Source organism: Onychostoma macrolepis, chromosome 07 (assembly GCF_012432095.1).
Source record: "Onychostoma macrolepis isolate SWU-2019 chromosome 07, ASM1243209v1, whole genome shotgun sequence".
NCBI lineage: Eukaryota > Metazoa > Chordata > Actinopteri > Cypriniformes > Cyprinidae > Onychostoma > Onychostoma macrolepis.
Genome location: NC_081161.1, coordinates 42,638,706 through 42,658,587, shown reverse-complemented (window position 1 = coordinate 42,658,587; position 19,882 = coordinate 42,638,706). Strand labels below are relative to the sequence as shown.

The 19,882-nt window shown below is 34.5% G+C and overlaps 2 protein-coding genes across 7 annotated transcripts in view; both read right to left on the bottom strand.

Annotated features, from left to right (window-relative positions):
* Nucleotides 1–411: 411 nt before the first annotated feature.
* The window catches only part of LOC131543878 (leucine-rich repeats and immunoglobulin-like domains protein 3), a 117,121-nt gene continuing 97,650 nt past the window's right edge, over nucleotides 412–19,882 (bottom strand). Inside the window, 3 exon segments of the mRNA XM_058781688.1 lie at nucleotides 412–1,111; nucleotides 1,431–1,703; nucleotides 1,816–2,058. Of these exon segments, the coding sequence (XP_058637671.1) occupies nucleotides 960–1,111; nucleotides 1,431–1,703; nucleotides 1,816–2,058 (668 nt within the window). The 3' untranslated portion in view covers nucleotides 412–959.
* LOC131544809 (uncharacterized) overlaps nucleotides 8,329–19,882 on the bottom strand; it is a 28,776-nt gene continuing 17,222 nt past the window's right edge. For 5 of the 6 annotated variants that reach the window (XM_058783291.1, XM_058783290.1, XM_058783293.1 and 2 more), the window contains 5 exons: nucleotides 18,839–18,911; nucleotides 12,828–12,898; nucleotides 12,565–12,603; nucleotides 11,051–12,151; nucleotides 8,329–9,483 (listed from right to left, as the gene is read on the bottom strand). In XM_058783291.1, the coding sequence (XP_058639274.1) occupies nucleotides 9,191–9,483; nucleotides 11,051–12,151; nucleotides 12,565–12,603; nucleotides 12,828–12,843 (1,449 nt within the window). In that variant the 5' untranslated portion in view covers nucleotides 12,844–12,898; nucleotides 18,839–18,911 and the 3' untranslated portion in view covers nucleotides 8,329–9,190. Of the gene's footprint in view, nucleotides 9,484–11,050; nucleotides 12,152–12,564; nucleotides 12,604–12,827; nucleotides 12,899–13,330; nucleotides 13,452–18,838; nucleotides 18,912–19,882 lie in introns of those variants that run through there. The other variant, XM_058783294.1, reaches the window with a different exon arrangement.

The window sequence follows — 19,882 nt, the reverse complement described above, 5'->3', positions numbered from 1 at the left end:
TTACTGTCATGTGCTTACTTTAAACACACTGTAAATAAAAACTACCTCAACTCACTCCGCTCTCTATGCATGCGGGTAAATTTGTACATAATTGCACACTCAGTATGCTAGTCTTACGCTTGTTTTGCTAAATACTCACATTACTTTGGATTTATAATATTCTCAAAAACAAATGTAGCATTAAAATAAATTGTATACTGGCAGGAAAAAAATATTATAATTGCAATGAATTTCTTAAAAAAAAAAATCACTTCCCCAAAACTGCACATCAGTGATGTCTTTTAAGATTTATTTGTGAAAAATTAGATATTCTTTACTGTTTTTTTGAAGATGCAGAAAGTTTATCGACAGGTTAAATAGAGCAGAAATTCAAGAGACAGCTAACTTGACTCTCCAAGAGCTGATGTGAAATTACATGAATAGCTTCATATTAAATACTGAAATATTTTCAGCAAACAATAATGAAGACAAACATTTGACAATTTGCCTCAACATATTAAAAAAAAAAAACAACAACAACAACAACAACAGAAGAAATAAATAAAAGATGCCTCAAAGGGAAGCTGCAGTAGTTTAGGCAGAGTTCATTTGAGCCTTTATTTGGTTTAATTCAGAAAAAAATAGGCTAAATTTAACAGAATAATGTTGAAAAAGAGAAAAACATTGTGTTTCATTCATCACGACTGTAGACGTTTATTCCTCTGTAACAGTATATTTGATCTCATCAGACTGAACTGCAAAACACACAAAATATGGAATAAGTGACATTTAAATTACTGATAACAATGACAGGTTAGGTTAAACCCATCTGTAGGAGAACATATACGAAAGAGAAAGCTTTCCTGTAGCTCAAATAATAGAGCATGGTGCTAGCAACGACAAGGTCATGGGTTTGATTCTCAGAGAAAGCAAGAGCTGATAAAATGTAAAACTGTAACCTGAATGCAATGTAAGTTGCTTTAGCGTCTTGTAAATGTAAAGAGAGAGGTCTCATCATGAGCTCTGTAGTATTTGACACCCAGTATGATGGACACTAGCAGATACGGAGAAGCTGCCAGCAGAAAACTGAGCAGTTTGAGAACTGAGAGAACCGGCAATGGAGTTTTTGAACCTGTCAAAAACAAACAAACAAACAAAAAAATTATTGAAATACTTTTACTAACTCAGGTTCTTTTCACACCCTCTAGCACAACCAACTGCTCTGATTTAGCTTTTTATTCTGCTTCTGAAATGCTGCCATAAAGTAAAGAACAATTACATGCCAAACTGAAAATTATACTGTATAACATTTTGCCAATTACTTAGAGTTGGTTTGATTTGCCTGTATTTATTTATTGTAGTTATTTATTAATTTAATCACATAATTTTAATATATGTAAAAGTTGATTTGTGTCTGAAAGTAGTCAGATTGATGAGTTTCTGAGACTCACCTGATACGGTCAGTGTAACTTTATCACTGGTGTGTGAGTATCGTGATCCTCGTGTTTCTCTTCCAGAACAGCTGTAATTACCCGTGTGAGATTCATTAACAGAACTGATTCGGTATTCCTGTGATTGACTGACATGAATCAGTGAATCATCTTTATTCCAGCTGTAGATCCAGCTGCTGACGTTTGTCTCCTGTATGTGACATGTGAGAGTGACCGTCTGTCCTCTGAACACACGTCCATCAGGCTGCACACGCACTACAGGCTTGGGTCTCTCTGTGTGAAATTAATTTAACAGACAGCAAATGATACTGTTAATGGATGCTGTTCATTTTTATAATTCTACAGTAAACTCAAAATCAGATTGCCCTGTAAAAACAGCACTTACTTCTTACTGTCAGCACGAGTCCTTGACTGACTGTTATCTGTTCTTTTGCAGCACACGCATATGTTCCTCCATCAGAGACTCTCACATCTCTCAGTATTTCTGATTCATCACCAGTTTTTATTCTCATGAAGTCTTTGTACCAGATAATCGTTCGTCCAGTTAACTGTCCCACATGACAGCTCAGAGTAACTGTGTCTCCAGTGAACACCGAACTCTGGGGCTTTACAGTTAATTTGGGTTTGTCTGTAAATATTTCATGATACAATCTTGAGTTAGTACTGTAAATCTTCAGTGATTGTCTTTCACTTATGACTTCTATCATTTATACTAATGATGTTTTAACATTTTCTTTAGCTTTCACCTTCAGACATTATGAGTAATTTGATTCTTATGTCTTTATGTTCATTTAACATAATAGGTTCATATGAATATTAAATTCTCATACTGAAGGTGCACGAGGATACAAAATATGAGCTCTTTAGACAATTCATTCTTAAATGCTCAAAGAAGACCATCTCTATTTCCATTTTATCTAAACAAGGAAAACATGTATCATGCAATATACAGTGGGGCAAAAAAGTATTTAGTCAGCCACCAATTGTGCAGGTTCTCCCACTTAAAAAGATGAGAGAGGCCTGTAATTTTCATCATAGGTATACCTCAACTATGAGAGACAAAATGAGGAAAAAAATCCAGAAAATAACATTGTAGGATTTTTAAAGAATTTATTTGCAAATTATGGTGGAAAATAAGTATTTGGTCAATAACAAAATTTCATCTCAATACTTTGTTATATACCCTTTGTTGGCAATGACAGAGGTCAAACGTTTTCTGTAAGTCTTCACAAGGTTTTCACACACTGTTGCTGGTATTTTGGCCCATTCCTCCATGCAGATCTCCTCTAGAGCAGTAATGTTTTGGGGCTGTCGCTGGGCAACACGGACTTTCAACTTTTCGATGGGGTTGAGATCTGGAGACTGGCTAGGCCACTCCAGGACCTTGAAATGCTTCTTACGAAGCCACTCCTTCATTGCCCGGGCGGTGTGTTTGGGATCATTGTCATGCTGAAAGACCCAGCCACGTTTCATCTTCAATGCCCTTGCTGATGGAAGGAGGTTTTCACTCAAAATCTCACGATACATGGCCCCATTCATTCTTTCGTTTACACGGATCAGTCGTCCTGGTCCCTTTGCAGAAAACAGCCCCAAAGCATGATGTTTCCACCCCATGCTTCACAGTAGGTATGGTGTTCTTTGGATGCAACTCAGCATTCTTTCTCCTCCAAACACGACAAGTTGAGTTTTTACCAAAAAGTAAAAACTCAACTTGCAATCCTCTTCTGGATCATCCAAATGCTCTCTAGCAAACTTCAGACGGGCCGGACATGTACTGGCTTAAGCAGGGGGACACGTCTGGCACTGCAGGATTTGAGTCCCTGGCGGCGCAGTGTGTTACTGATGGTAGCCTTTGTTACTTTGGTCCCAGCTCTCTGCAGGTCATTCACTAGGTCCCCCGTGTGGTTCTGGGATTTTGCTCACAGTTCTTGTGATCATTTTGACCCCACGGGTGAGATCTGCGTGGAGCCCCAGATCGAGGGAGATTATCAGTGGTCTTGTATGTCTTCCATTTTCTAATAATTGCTCCCACAGTTGATTTCTTCACACCAAGCTGCTTACCTATTGCAGATTCAGTCTTCCCAGCCTGGTGCAGGTCTACAATTTTGTTTCTGGTGTCCTTTGACAGCTCTTTGGTCTTGGCCATGGTGGAGTTTGGAGTTGGACTGTTTGAGGTTGTGGACAGGTGTCTTTTATACTGATAACGAGTTCAAACAGATGCCATTAATACAGGTAACGAGTGGAGGACAGAGGAGCCTCTTAAAGAAGAAGTTACAGGTCTGTGAGAGCCAGAAATCTTGCTTGTTTGTAGGTGACCAAATACTTATTTTACCGAGGAATTTACTAATTAATTCTTTAAAATCCTACAATGTGATTTTCTGGATTTTTCCTCATTTTGTCTCTCATAGTTGAGGTATACCTATGATGAAAATTACAGGCCTCTCTCATCTTTTTAAGTGGGAGAACTTGCACAATTGGTGGCTGACTAAATACTTTTTTGCCCCACTGTACATTTTTATGAATTTAAATGTCTGTGGTTATGGTTTTGTGATATTAATGTTGCTGGACAGATTGCAGATTATGTACAATTGTGTTTAATGAAGGAAAAGTAGCTCCCAAGTAACATTTATGTTACAACTAAAGAAGAAATTATTTTCTATATTGGCATTTCATATGATAATATTTGTACCAAATTAATATATATTTTTAAAAAGGTATCATCCTTTAAGATATTGATAAGTGATCACATGTTCATGATCAATACTGGGAGACCTAGTCTGATGTTTAATTCAACAATATTTGTAAGGGATAGAAAGGAGATTGAAAACACATTGTTTATTGAAGATGGCTTGGATTCATCTGATCTACAGTGAGTTTATGAACTTTAACTCTCATGCTGATATTGATAATCCAACACAAAACAAATGTTTTATACACAGCTCATTTATGTCATTAAGGACCAAATAAAATACATAACAAATGCACAAACTCACACTTTAAACGACACACATGCTATAAACATGTCCACTGTGTTATATGTGTGAAAATTTGAAGAAATATACATAAATCACCTTGAGTTTGTCCAGGGTGGATTTTTGAAATCAGCACTAAAAAAGCAAAAAGAGGCAAATCACATTGATTTATAGATGTTGTTGCTTTTGAGCTATCTGAATATCTGTCAAAATATTGTTTAGAAATTACACATTGATTTTAATACATAAACACATAGTTTGAAGAGTTTAAGTTCATTATGAGGTGGAACATTGAAATTAAAACAGGCTCATTACCAGAACACTAATTTGCTAATAATTGTCTAAATGTTACTGTAAAACAAGTAGCAACTTGCTTTTGCTAAAAGCACTGATCTTGTGTTTATGTTGAGATCTCTGTTGTAGTGTTGAGCAGCCATGGAGATCTCAAAAGACACCTGCTGCATCCTCACAATACATCTGAACTTCATTCTTGAGAAAATACAGTATTGCACATTAACAACAGAGTCACAGTCAGGCTGCACTGAATTAAAAGGTTTAAAACATTGAGACAAACACTGCTGGATTGTGTTGTTTGGTCAGCAGGCGGTTACAGTAGCAAAATGCATCATAAAAATGAAATAACTGATTCCCTTGAACTGAAGCCACAAAGCAGAAATTGCTCAACTCTTTGATTCTCTTTTGCTTCAGAGATATCTGGGTAGCAGTCAATAACAAATGGAAAGTTTGAGGTGACAGAAGAAGGATGAAAACATTGATGCATCTATTGCTGTCATGAGACAAATTAAGTCAACAAGTCAGTATAAGTCAGATGCAGATCTTATTTTCTGTGTCATCAGTGATTGGTGTGGGAAGTGCATGACTGTGTCAGTAACGTCTCTGGTCAGAGTTTGCGTTACAGTCGGACCATAAGCCGTCTCACAGAATTATCTATATATGGTTATCCTATTGCTGATCTATTCAACAATTCCATCAAAACTTGATATCAAACCAACAAACTGAGCATCTAATTTCACAAATAATGTATGTAGATGCACTAACTACTGGTGATCTACCAATAGATCCAAGAGCTAATGAAATAACTGTAACCAAAAAAACATGCATGTCTGATTGAACCCATGAACCTTAAAACTGAATGACTGAAGATGCACAGTAATGATCAATACACTGATCTCATTCATCTACAGCACATCAGAGTATTTCATCTTCACGCACAGATATCATGAGCTACAGATGGATTTGATACTCTGCCACAGATTCAGCAGCATGAATAATATGAGACACATGCAATAGATAAGATAGATATAATACAATTGAACACTGATTCACTGTATCATTATACAACATGCAAAAATAGTGAATAAATGAGAAAATAGTACTCACGGAGTATTAGAGGAAGTGGACTGAGCTCCATACTGATCTATTAATGACACGCTGTCAGACACACAGTCTGTTATAGACTCAACACTTCCGGCACAAACACATAAAGAAAAGAGGGAACTTGGAAATATGTAATACAAATAGATATTTGATTCAATTTATGATTGATACTGTGATTGATAATGTGGTACAAATAAAAAATACTATATGACTGTTATTGCATTTTTGAAATTTTAGTCATGATATTATTTGTAATTTCACATCAGCTGGATCTCCGTACAGTACATTGAACAGCTTAGGTTGAAATCGAATAAAATTATGATAGAATGGAAAGATCGTGTTGAAAAATATCTAGCAATATTGTAAATGTTTCTATTAGAAATACATTCACACTCAATAGAAGAATAGAAGAATGGTTGTCTCTGGTTTACTAAAACATGTAGATGATGCTTTAAGCCACAGTGTGAAATGAATCTCACAACATGACAACTCAACCTAACAACCTAGCTTTTTGTTGTAATAATATTAACAAAATAAATTAATCAGCAAACACATTTTATATAAAAATGACATTTATGTGTTTCAATCTAGATTGAATTTTATGTCATTACAGAGTCCTGAGCGATTCATGTTCTCATTCATACATGTACATTACACTGTTGATTTGGATGCAAAACATTAGACTGAATGAGAAGGGATTTATTTTTATGCTGGAACTGAATTGTCATTGTTGTAAGACTGGACAAAAGAAGTACAGTAGTTTTACCAAATGTTGACTCACTCTGAGCCTGAGATAAGGAAGTGTGAAGACGCAATGTTTCTAAGAATTCCTGAATGATTTCACAAAAAACGGTTATTAAAGGGTTATTGAATCAGCACCAGTCCACCAAACCTGACTCATTGTTGTCTCTCTGTGGGTTTAACCAATTCAGAGCCTCACCAAAAGTGGGAAAATGTCATAGTGTCATAATTTTATCATAAATAAAATGTCTATAGACAAGGAAACTCATTCAGTTGGTGTGAGATGGCAGCAGCGGAAGGTTTACTGAGTGAAGCAGTAGATGATGATGCAGTTTGGCCTTAATTCACACTGACCACTGAACAGTTTACTTTCTTTCAAGATTGTGTGCTTTTCATAGTGTTTTCAGAGTGGCATGATCCATTAATGACACACCGTTAAACACACAGATTGTGTTAAAGAATCAACACTTCCTAATACACTTTACCATATAATTAGTTCTCCACAAGAAATGTTTCATTCTACCTGGTCTCATGGCATTTACGTACGTATTTTTATGAGACCAGGTTGGTTTCATTTGTACGTGACTCTCTGATGGATGCGAGAATAACATGGTAACACTTTACAATAAGGTTCATTAGTTAACAACATTAGTAAACATGAACTAAGAATGAGCAATACTTCTACAGCATTTATTAATCTTAGTTCATGTTCATTTCAGCATTTACTAATACATTACTAAAATCACAAGTTGTGTTTGTTAACATTAGTTAATGCACTGTGAACTAACATGAATAAACAATGAACAACTGTATTTTCATTAACTAACAATAACAAAGATTAATAAACAGTGTAATAAATGCATTGTTCATTGTTTGTTCATGTTAGTTAATACATTAACTAATGTTAACAAATGATACCTTATTGTAAAGTGTTACCAATAACATTCATTACCAAACAAACAACCTAAACTAGAACTACAAATGTTTGCTGACCATCATGACCTGAAATAAATGAACAATTCAGTTCAGTTAATCAATAAAAAAAAAAAAAAACTAATTTACCTCAATTTTATTATTATTAAAAAAAAAAAAAAAGCAAAACCTGTACATTTTAAATGTTTTGAAAACAAATTATTACATATTGGCAGGATTAAACATGAATTAAGTTCTAAAAATTGTATATTTAAAAAAAATATTAGTTTTTAAATACACGGTGTTACAACAGAGATAATCTCAATTCAATAAATAATTTTCTTACATTAAGAACTGAAATGGTTTACTTCAGGCTGTTAGTTTAAAATATGTAATAATTCATATTTTCATGGTGGGTTTTCATAGCTTAAGGGTTGGAGAAAATGTTAAAAAAATTAAATCTATACATAATTAGCATAAAAGATAGTCCTACATTTAACAAATCACAAAAACAAATGAAGGCATGACAAAAAGTTCCTGTTACCTTCATATAACAAACAAGAAAGAGATGAAAAATGTTGAAATCATAAAATGATAATAATTCTGAGTATAATCCTCATGAAATCACAGTGTGTGAACAGATCTGAATGGTAGCGATTCCTTGTCACAATCACTAACAAAGTCAGTATCACACAGTCAGCATTACATAGATCTATCAAATATTTGTATATTGTAGTGACATACTGTACATCTGTAACACACATTTAAATACACTTACTGTACAGTCAGTAGACACTCTTATCCAAAGCAACTATTGGGAAGGACAAAAGAGTGTTGCAAATATATGAAACGTCACCATTAATTCTGTACAGATCTAGATGGCCAGTTTCAAAATTTTATAAACAATTTCACAAACATTAAAATCTGCAACAACATATAATCAAATGTATCCTTTACACTTCACTATGAGATAAATTAGGTTTTTCACGAGTTCGTCTGCCCATATAATCTTAGCATTAGTGGTAAAAAGATTTGGCTTGATGTCTGCAATGGAGGGCTCAGAGAGACTATTCTACTCGAGCTCCGATAGCCCCTCTATAGACAGAAAGATAATAAATAAATAAATAAATATGCATAAAAGGAGGAGATGGGGAGGAGGAGGGATGCCGAAAGAACTAACGACGGAAGTGGTAAGAGGCTGTCTTTTATACTTGGGTATAAATTGGAAGATAAGATGGGCGTACTCCTCGCGAAATTACATTAATAACTTCACTAAAAAAGAAAACAACACCTACATCTGCTCCATGATAATAACCTGAATGTCATGTCTTTTACATGAATTGTGATTTTGAAATGAATATGGAATCTGTTCTATGCACACTTGAACACTGTTAAAAAGGTTAATTTTAAGATCCATAGAACTCTTCCATTTCACAAAAGGTTCTTTAGTGAAAAGTTTGTTAGATTTTTAAAATGTTTTCACACACACAAAAAAAGGTACTTTTAAGAAATGTTCACTCATAGGTTCTCTGTGTAACCAAATATGGTTCTTCTGTGACATCGCTGTGAAAACCTCCTTTTGGAAACTTTGTTTTTAAGAGTAAAAAGAAGAAGGATTGAGTGCCTCATTCAAGAAGATGAAATGTACAGAAGAAACAACTCCATGCAGAACAATACAAAATGACAAACACCTTATTCTTTTAAAAAGAAATGACGACTGTGTGATTTAGCTGATGATTACCATGTCTCACCAATGATCTTTAAGAAAGGTTCAAACAGTTCTTTCATGGCATCGTCATTACGAGGGATTTTCTTCACAAGGTCTCGTGTGTTCAGAATTGACTGCAATTCACCCCACTGTTTTAGCATGTGGTCTGCCAGTGCAACTCTGTCTCTGTGCTCTACTGAGCTCCTGTATATCCTGTATTTTTCATTCCAGTACATGACGTATTTCATTTTCTTCAGGTCTTCATCAGACAGTTCATTCAAGATATCCAGAAGAGCATCACTCCATCCATGTAGAGCTGAGCCTGTGGAAATGTGATCAGATGAGCTGAAACTGTGTACAAATATTGTTGTACTATAAAAATATATCCTTTTTGATCTCAGTCAAACTATAAAAATACATGAAAATAAAAAATACCATTCTTATATAAATATAAAACTGAATAATGATGTATAAATATCTACACAAAAAAACAAAAGGCCGCCAATATGTCTGAATGAAAAAGACAGTAGGTTTTCCAGGGATAATGAACTTAAAACAATTATTTAACAGTTCTAAAATAGTTTTTTCTTTCTTTCTCAAACATAGTTATTCATAACTGCTCATTCTACAGAAATAGTGTACAAAGAATAAAATTTTTATGTGAAAAGTTTGGTAATTCTCTCTTTATCATGTTCAGACTTTTGATTGACACATTTGGTGTAGTGCTCACATACAGCCCTGGCAGAAAAATACAAATGTTTCAACGCACCTGAAGTGGAAATCTAAAAAAATATAAGCATTTGCAAATGACAAGGCTCAATTCTGGCATCACTCTGGTTCAGCCTGTATATGCTCCCACTGAGTCAAATAACAATAAAGAACCAAATTGCCTATCACAGCTATGCAGATGATAGCCTTATCACCAAATGGCTACAGCCCCATTGACTCCCTCTGCCAATGCACTGATGAAATTAACATTTGGATGTGACAAAACTTTCTTCAGTTAAATAAGGAGAAAACTGAAGTCACTGCATTTGGAAACAAAGATGAAGTTATCAAGGTGAATGCGTACCTTGACTCTAGGGGTCAAACAACTAAAAACCAAGTCAAAAATCTTGGGGTGATTCTGGAGACAGACCTTAGTTTTAGTAGTCATGTCAAAGCAGTAACTAAATCAGCATACTATCATCTCAAAAACATTGCAAGAATTAGTAAAAACTTGTTTTTATTGTTGTGATTATTTTTTATGATTATTTTACTTCCTTTTATGTAAAGCACTTTGAATTACCATTGTGTATGAAATGTGCTATATAAATAAACTGGCCTTGCCTTGCCTATGAGTGCAGAAATAGTGAAAAAGTGGCTTAAAGGCAAAGTGGCTGATTTTGTTAAAAAACATTTCTTGCTATGCTGGTTGAAAGTGTCTTCACATCCCGATAGCAATCACTAAGTTAAGTGGTCTACATATATTTATTTCGACTGTGGAAGGTGTAGGACCATAAAATGTTTGTTCAATTACTTCCCTCGGTCTGAGGATTACGGATGGCTGTCCTACCTGCCTGTAAACGTATGTATTTGTGTACCTCCGCGCACCCTGTTCACACAGACATGATACGTCATCAGCGAGAACAGAAGTGTTGTTATTGTAATATTTTGCACTTTGTACTGTAATGTTTTGTCACTGGTGAATGAGACATGAGGTAATCTAACAGCATTGCATTTAGTCCTCCACCAACACCGTCTCTAATCGTGTCGCTGGTTAGTCTCTGGTCTACCTGTGTGTGTTTATGTTTGGAGAGTGATTTGCAGGGAGGGTGGGTCTTTCCACACTGCTTTAATTAATGCATTAATCATAATTTAACTTATAATATAACAAATGAACTACTTACCTTTTGAATGAAGCTCCTGCATCTGTATTTGGTTGCGGCTTCTTATGGACACTGTTGAGACACCTTGACGGAGTTTGCTACGATAGCCTGCATATACAGTTTCATACTGATCCTCATGTGTTCTCCGGTCTACAGCTTCTTGTTGCCGCATTTGTAAATCTATTTTCAATTCTTCAATCTCAGCATCCTTTTCCTTTACTTGCTTTTTCAGTATTTTATTCTCTGTATTCTTTTTCTTTAGTTCATTGCTCAGTATATAATTTCTTCTGCGTAGGCCAGAGGGGTCAAGATCTTGAGTTAAGTGTCTTGATTGTAACCTCTCTATCTCCCTTTCTTTTTCTTGAACAATGGCATTTAGTCTTCTTATTTCTGCATCCTTTAAATCAAGTAACATTTTAATGGAGTTATTATTTTGTGTATTTGGATTTAATGTTAACTCTTCCTTGGAGGCTGAGAGAATAGTGATTTTAGATTTGATTCTCTCAACAAGACGTCTCCAGTCTGACAGTAATGTATTATTAACCTCTGTCTGAGCTGAAAGTTTAAAACAACTTGCTGAATTCTTCAAGGCAACGAGCTCTTGAATTCTCTCAGTAATCTCATTGCTGTCATTGTTTCGGATCACAAAAAATCTTTTTCCACATTTGTGAATTAAAGGTTGAAGCCGTTGGCGTTTGATATAATCCTCAATGGTATAAAATCCCAGTTGTTCTCCACTGGTGAAGAGCACTATGGTATGTTTCCACAGTTGAACAGTAAGCAGACTCTCTAGGGTGCTGATGTACGACTTTGACAGCACTGAGTTCACTTTAAGCACCAAGATGATTGCATGAGGTCCAGTTTTATATAAAGTCTGTACACAGTAAACAATTTCACGTTTGGTTTGCTCCGATCTACTCAAGTCTCCTCTCCAGCCTGGGATGCGAGTCAATTGAATCTTTGTTCCTGATACTGTACGAGTCTCCTTGATGTAGTCACTTCTAAAAGACGTCCAGAATGTGAAGACTTTTTCCTTGAGGATGGCATTAGCAATAGTGTTTTTCCCAGAACCTTGACTTCCAATCAGCACAAGTTTAAGTTCCTCAAAAATAGGTTGATTTTCTGAAAAAGTGAAATGTTCAGTTAAATCAAAAGAAATTGAAATATAATTTAAAAGTGCTCTCAATAATATTTGTTTATATTGCACTGGATAATATGATATGAGTGAATCTATATTGACACCAGACACTAACTTGTAATGCTAATTTCATTAGAACAATAATGCAGGTCTAAAGAACAAAGAAGTGCATTTATGAGTCATATCTTGATAGTTTTCAGTGGTCTCTTTCTAAAAAAGAGTGAAAATTCTAGTCTGCTATATTTTTCTATTTGTTACAATATCAAATTAAATTGCACTGAGATTCACAATAAGTCTGGTTGTCAGATGTATTGACATTGCTTATAACAAACAAATATACATTTCTAAAATAACATTTTTAATATACATAAATACACAGAGATTTTCCTAGTCTCACCTTCAGTGTGTCCTAACAAGGGCACTTGGTCCTCTTGTGCTAAATCAGAAAACAATCAGTAATAAAACTTTTAAAAACAAAACTAAAATGTTCATATATATATATATATATATATATATATATATATATATATATATATATATATATATATATATATATATACAGTCATATGAAAGATTAATATGAAAACATATTCACTGTTAATAATTACTTTATTATTATAAAGATTTAAAATCTGTATATTCATTTATAACATCACTTACATGCACCGGAACCCATTTTGTAAAAATGTTTCAGTCAGGAAAAGTCTTGATAGCTTCAGTTCATTACCTTCCTAATGAATAAATGGATAAAATAAAGGATTTTAGAAATGATAGAATATTTCTTCAGTCCTACAACCAGTATAAAAACATGTCCTAAAGGCTGTTGTGAAATCACATAAAAAAAAGAGGGGGAAAAAACTAATTTATGCAGCATGTACTAAATACACTTTTTATTAAATTAAATTAAATAATTTTTTATTATTAAATTATTATTATGTAGCTCAGCTCATTGTATACAAGGTCCTATAATTGTAAATATATAATTTTCAAAACATGAATTAAATTAATTTTCATTAATTCTAAATTTGCATTAAACCTGATTGCATTTGTGTCATCTTCAGTTATCTACTAAACACTGCTAACTAATACCTAAATTAGTAATTACTATGATCAATTTAGTAAGTCACGCTAAAATGGAGGTGGATACATCAAGTTTTTGATACCTGTTTTTAAAAGCAGCCTGTTATTATTGTTTATCTGTCAGAGGTGGCAAATCATGAGGGGACTTTCCAGGAGGGCTGATGTAAATCAGTAGGGTACAACGGGGTAAAAGGCGCCTTTGATATTATTTTCATCTACACCACTAGATGGCACAAAAACATGGTTTAGCACTTTCCAAGCTTTCAGGATGCACGTGTATACTGTATCTGTCTGATCTTTGACACGATCGCAAGTTGATTCTGTGCTTACTTGATCTAATATTTTATCTTTTTTAAAATGTAGATATAAGTAGCAAATGAGAATCGCTAAAATTAATGCATATATTTTGAGACAAATGTCTTCTTTATGATTTTCAGTTTTGTTTAAGATAATTAAAGCAACAGTTTTTAAATAATGAAAGAATATGTAAAAGTATGGTATTTGGGGTAAAAGCGCCTCTGCTGTTAGGGGCTAAAGGCGCACAGTAGGCTAATTAACATGATAATTAATAGATCGCTGACTTTTCCATTTGTTGACATGTCATGGTTAGATTCAGATGGTAAATATCATATATTATGTTGGGTGTCCACATTAGAGATAATCACCATGCTTAGAATGAAACCATCATATTTAAAAACATGATATATTAATCATATCATATAATAAAATATCATTTGTTGTTAGGCAGGGGCGGATTGGCCATCTGGCAATTCTGGCAAATGCCAGAGGGGCCGGACCATTTTCTTTAATGTGGGCCAGTCAGATTTACATAAATAAATAAATTATATATAACAAGTTATATAAATAAATTGTTTTTACATGCCAACATGTTGGTTTTTTATCGTTTGCACGATTTGTTTTCCCGGTGGGCCGCAGAACGATTTGGGCCGGCCCATTCCGAAAATATATAAAGAATGAATTATAGTAAATGTAGCCTGCTTAGCCTATATTGGTCCATCGGCCCAGACAAACGGCCCGAGCGGCCCACTTGAGTCAAACTAGCGTGCTCAGGCTCAAAAGCGCTCGTCAATGTCAAAATGTTTGAAATAGCCATCAAAGTGTAGAAGGCGGGATTTACCGTTCACAGAGCTAAGCTGCACGCCACTTGAATGCGAGCTGATGTAAAATGTAAGCAGCTAAACATGACGACACAATTCTGTAATATTTGCTAACAGGGGCGTAAATTTCATCTGACAGTAGGGCGGGGGACAATAAATGTAAAACTTCTCAAGAGCAATTTTTGAAGGGGACACAAATAATACAGCCAAAATTGTACTTGTAAGGATAGATATGTGTACTCAGCATGTGTACATAGCATGGAGACCGTGTTTAAATATGAGTTCATGGTTCACCACGCGGTCATATTATAATTATTATTTTGCGTCATTCATAGTATTTTAGGTTTCGTCTGAAACCTATCTCTTTCGCATTAATTCAACCGCATTAAACCCACTGATCTGCCACTTAACATCATATTGAACGAAACCCAACACATAGGTCTACAATATTAGCCTAATATCAGTTCACACACAGGCTTATCGCTGTGTTAGTTGTAGTGGGTGACAAGCTACGGTAAACTTGTTAACCTTATAATCGCTCATAGAAAATGCATCAGATGTCATAATTTTTTTGTCATGACTAATTTATTAATGATCCAGCATCATCTGTATTAAAGAGAAAGAATCATTTCACCCGATGTTTAAAAGAGAATAGCCTTGACAGCCTACTTACACATAACTAACTTGTGTGTGTGTTTATCGGTAAAGAAGGAAAGCAGGCAGTGGACCAAACCACTGTGAGGAAAGGGAGGGGGGAATCAAAACATTTCTGAACTTAAAACGCTTTTTTGCGTTTATTTTGTTTTACTAATCACACAATTATTTTAAGTATATGTGCATTATATTATTTTCAATACACAGAGTCGCTTGTAATGATATTTTTAGGGGACAAGCCTTAGATAGGGGGTGTCCTGTGGCGGTTTTAGGCATGGGCGAACGGGGCATTTTTCATGACACGTGGGGGGCGGCACAAGCACTTGGGAAAAAAAAAAAAATCATCTGCGACGCTAAGCGGTTTTCTATTATCTATCATATTATCTATCATATAACTGTGCGGGGAATTGGCAAATTGGCGCCTGCTTGTTGAGAAGGTACCGAGCACAGAAGCTGTGTGAGAAGTGGAAAGGTGAGGGGGTGCGGCCGCGGGGACAGTTCACCTCTCCCAAATTAGTGGGACAAGTGGGCTAAAGTCAGTCACACCCAGGGGCGCGGAAGTGTTTTTTCATGTGGGCAACTGTTTAATTGTTGGGAATATAAAAAAATCGGAGTGTCTATTTAAGTGCAAATAGCTATGTTGCTGGCAGAGGCTATTTACATTAACTCCACCCACAAATGTATGATTGGGATAGTCAAATATGCAAAAGACGGTTAATAGCTGTCAGATTCAGTGGTGCAGATGGTAAAATTTGCAATACACTTCTTTCGACACGAACGACCATGGTTCGAATCTGCCTTTTGGCGAACTTTTTTTCTCCCTTTTTAAATTTCAAATCACATCACATCAGAAAAGCATTTATTTTTTAATAAAAATGAAGGAAATAATCAAAGAGTTGAACATAAAGTATCGGGTAGGGTTAGGTTAGGTTAGGTGTAGAGAGAGATAAAAATGTAGTTAGAAATAAAATAAAAAAATTACACTCAATAAGTTATTGCATACTATTTTATAATGTATTACAATGCAGAAGTGCAGATAATTACCACTATTTTTGCAATAAGTAATGTTTTTCTCTAACAATGTTTTTCGCTATGTTTTTATTTTATTTTAACATAGAATAAATAGAATCTAAAGCTATCTGCACTGTGTAAATAACATATCACTAAAGAATACTGCTATTTTCACTTTGTGGTTTAGTCTTGACTTCTGGTCGTGAGTGACAGTGCTGGGGGATGGGAAATCTGTTGATTGTCGAGTGCCAAATAAACACAGAGTGTTTATTATGTATACAGAGTATATTTATTTAAGTTCTGATAACTTATACTGTTTTGTGCAGAATTGTGTTTTTCATGTTGAAGGATTTGTGCAATTGAGAAATATAAGCTTGTCTTACACTTATATTGTTATAGTAAAACTGTTTGTGCAAAATTTTTTAGCAAAAAAACCTAAAAAAATTTTTTTTCGAATGGGGGTGGGGGATGGGGAGGGGTGGATGGGCGCTCAGAGGGGGGTCTCGCCCGGGGAGTAATTCAATGTAGAACCGCCACTGAACACAGGCTACAAAATCATTCTCATCAAATATCAACCTAAAATATAATTCTCAAACGTAGCTACTCTAGAACATTATTAATCTGAACACTTTCACTTTCAAGTACCATGATTAGGAAAGTGACACACATTAGGCTATAATAAAAATATAATTTGCTATTTCACATGAATTATTTTATATAGGCCTACAAATTGGCGGTCAAATGTTTGAAATAATTAAGACTTTATATTTATTTATATATTTATTGAAATAATGCTGAATTTATATGATCAAAAATACAGTAAAAATAATATGAAATTATACTTCAAATAGTGGTTTTCTGTCAAAGATATTTTAAAATATCGTTTATTTCTGTGATTAAAGCGGAATTTTCAGCATCATTGCATCAGTCTTCAGTGTCACATGCCTCTTCAAAAATTATTCTAATATGCTGTTTTGCTGCTTAATTATTATCAGGTATTATTCATGATCAATTATAACTAATGGTTCTTATTATTATCATCAATACTGAAAACTGTTTTTGTTTAATATTTTTGTGGAAACTGTGATACTTTAACTTTTTCAGGATTATTTGATGAATACAAAGTTTAAGAACATCACTTATTTGAACTATAAATAATTTGTAATAAGTATAAATATCTTTGCTGTCTTATCTTAAAAAAAAATAGCATTTTATTTCTGAATGGTGTGATATTTTTATAAGTAGTGTTAAAAATTGCTCTGTGCACAATGAGCTGGTGGGTTTATGGTGTGGTGTGGTGTGTTGCGGACCGGGTGTGGTGGGCCGCTCTGTGCCAGAAAGTCCAGGGACATTTTTTAGCCCCAGTCTGTTGTTAGGCTACTACTGTAAATATATATTCAATTATTATTGGATCTCCTTCAATACTTTCAGAATCTTTACTTATTAAAATGATTTTGTTTCTGTATTTTAAAATATATATTTTTATATTAACATTTTAATGACAGTATATTTATTGATTTTTTTATTTTATTTTTATTTTTCAAAATAAGCAGAAAATAGTACAAACTTTGCTAAAGTGACTTAGACATTATTTAAAAAAAAAACATTTTCACTGAAGTATTTGTATCAGTAGCTGTGTGCCTTTTACCCCATGCTGGTGGGCCTTTTACCCCGTGTGGAGTAAAAGGCCCCTCTTGCCACCTCATACAATTATAAGATTTTTAAACAAAATAAACAACTTGAATGATTTATTTTCACACAAAATCTATTGCTCCATTAATGTTCAATGCAACGTATATATTTTTTCTGCAATTGTACATTTTAGGCGCAGTGAATAGCACATTTTTTCTTAAGGTGGGCCTTTAGCCCCGTTGTACCCTACTGATAAAACCAATAATTACTGCAGTCATTTATATCAGAAATCTCTTTGATGATATATGCTCCCATATACATATATGATATCTTCCAGATATTAAAACAGTTTTATTCAATGACTTTAAGAGTTTACCTGTTGTCTTATGACACAAAAAAGTGAAACTGAAAGCTGCTATATGGAGCCTATACACTGCACGACCAACGAACGACAAAGCTGAAATTCGGCCCGACTCGCACGAGTCAGAATTCGGCAGTGTATGCCCGGCTTGAGACAGACAAACATGTCTGAACTGGGATGTCATCTCGCTTCATATTTCACTAGTGCATTGACAAAACCTGATACTCGGTACATGACTCACATGCGTATGTGTAATATTTTGAATATCCTGGGACGACTGTTTGGTATTTCAGACAGAGTGCAACAACTCTGTGATTTGTGGACAAGCAGAGAGATCTTTAATCAAACAAATGAGCGATCTTATTCTTCAACCTGTGTTTGCACTGCAGTTCATTCAAATGTTTGCTTCGTGTCTCAGGTGTGTTAACTGTAACTTGAAGAGATTTCACAAAATACAAATAAATCACGTTAATAGTGGGAAGGGCATAAAAGTGCCTTTAATTTGTTTACAGTTTGTGGTGTATTTTTAAGTCGCACGATTTTTGCGGGTTTTCAAGTGACTTATAGGCCTATAGAGTCACCTCACTGAAAATATAGCTACATGTTTCTTTTTAATCAACACAAATGCCCGTTCTTTTATCAGTTTCTTTTAATCAACACAATTGCCTGTTCTTCCGTCAAAGTTATTATTTAATCCAACCAAAACTATATAGCCTGTTTAAAAAAAAAATGCTAGGCTGTAGTTATGCACATCGCCAGCTATAACCTAATTCGAGCACTGTATCCAAAGTATTAACAGAATTACATTGACTTACATAAGTCTTTTCCCTCCAAGTGAATCAGAGCTGCTGTTTGGACTGATCATCTGTTTTCACAAAACAGGAAGTCCTAAAGATAGTCGGAGATTAAAAATGATCCTCCTTTCATCACTCAAATGATGATAAATGAGATTAAGTTCATAAGCCATCAAGATGTTTTACATATACTGCTTAAATCCATTATTATCAATATAGCACTGGAACAGAGATGATCGTGATTCTTGTGCTCTTTTCTTCATGTCTGTAGAGAAACTGCAACTGCGCTTTTTCCTGTGTTCTTCTGTCACGTGGTCTGTAAAGCGGACCGATAAGCATATAGGGTGCAAACTAGACAGGAAGATATAATGTTTCATAACACAGGTGAAGTGACAAAACCTGCTACTCTATGTAACTAACTGACAGTGTTGGGCAAGTTACTTCCAAAATGTAATACATTATGTATTACTAGTTGCCGTCTTTTGAAAGTAATTGGTTACATTACAATTTCACTGTCTCTGAATTGTAATGCGTTACGCTACTTTAAGTTACTTTTGAGTTACTTTCATCAAAATATCCACAGAAGCATGCCTAGGCATTCTAAAATGCCAAAATGTAGTTTATTGCTGCTCATACATCCGGTGTAGGGTGATGTGGTAGGTTATAGCATAAATTTATAAAATCACATTTAGATACCGGTAGGGCCTATAGGTCTACATTAATGTTACGTTGTAGTTTAAGTTAAACACAGATAAGCCCAAACCGCAGTAGGCCTACATTCAGAAATAAAGCGGAATGTTATAATGTACAAACAATAAACACAATAGCTAGCCGATAGGCTATTTTTAAAGGTATTCAGAACAAAACAAGAATGAAAAATATAAGTTGCTAATCAAGGCAAAACAAATTAATTCAAAGCGAAAGCAAATGGCGTTGTCACACAGCTCTCATTAGGCACGAATCCAATTAAATGTTTCCATATTCGCAATTATTTGAATGCTAAACTATCATTTATTATGTAAACCAGTGTAGCTATGTTTGGCAATATTTTATTCTGATAAAGAA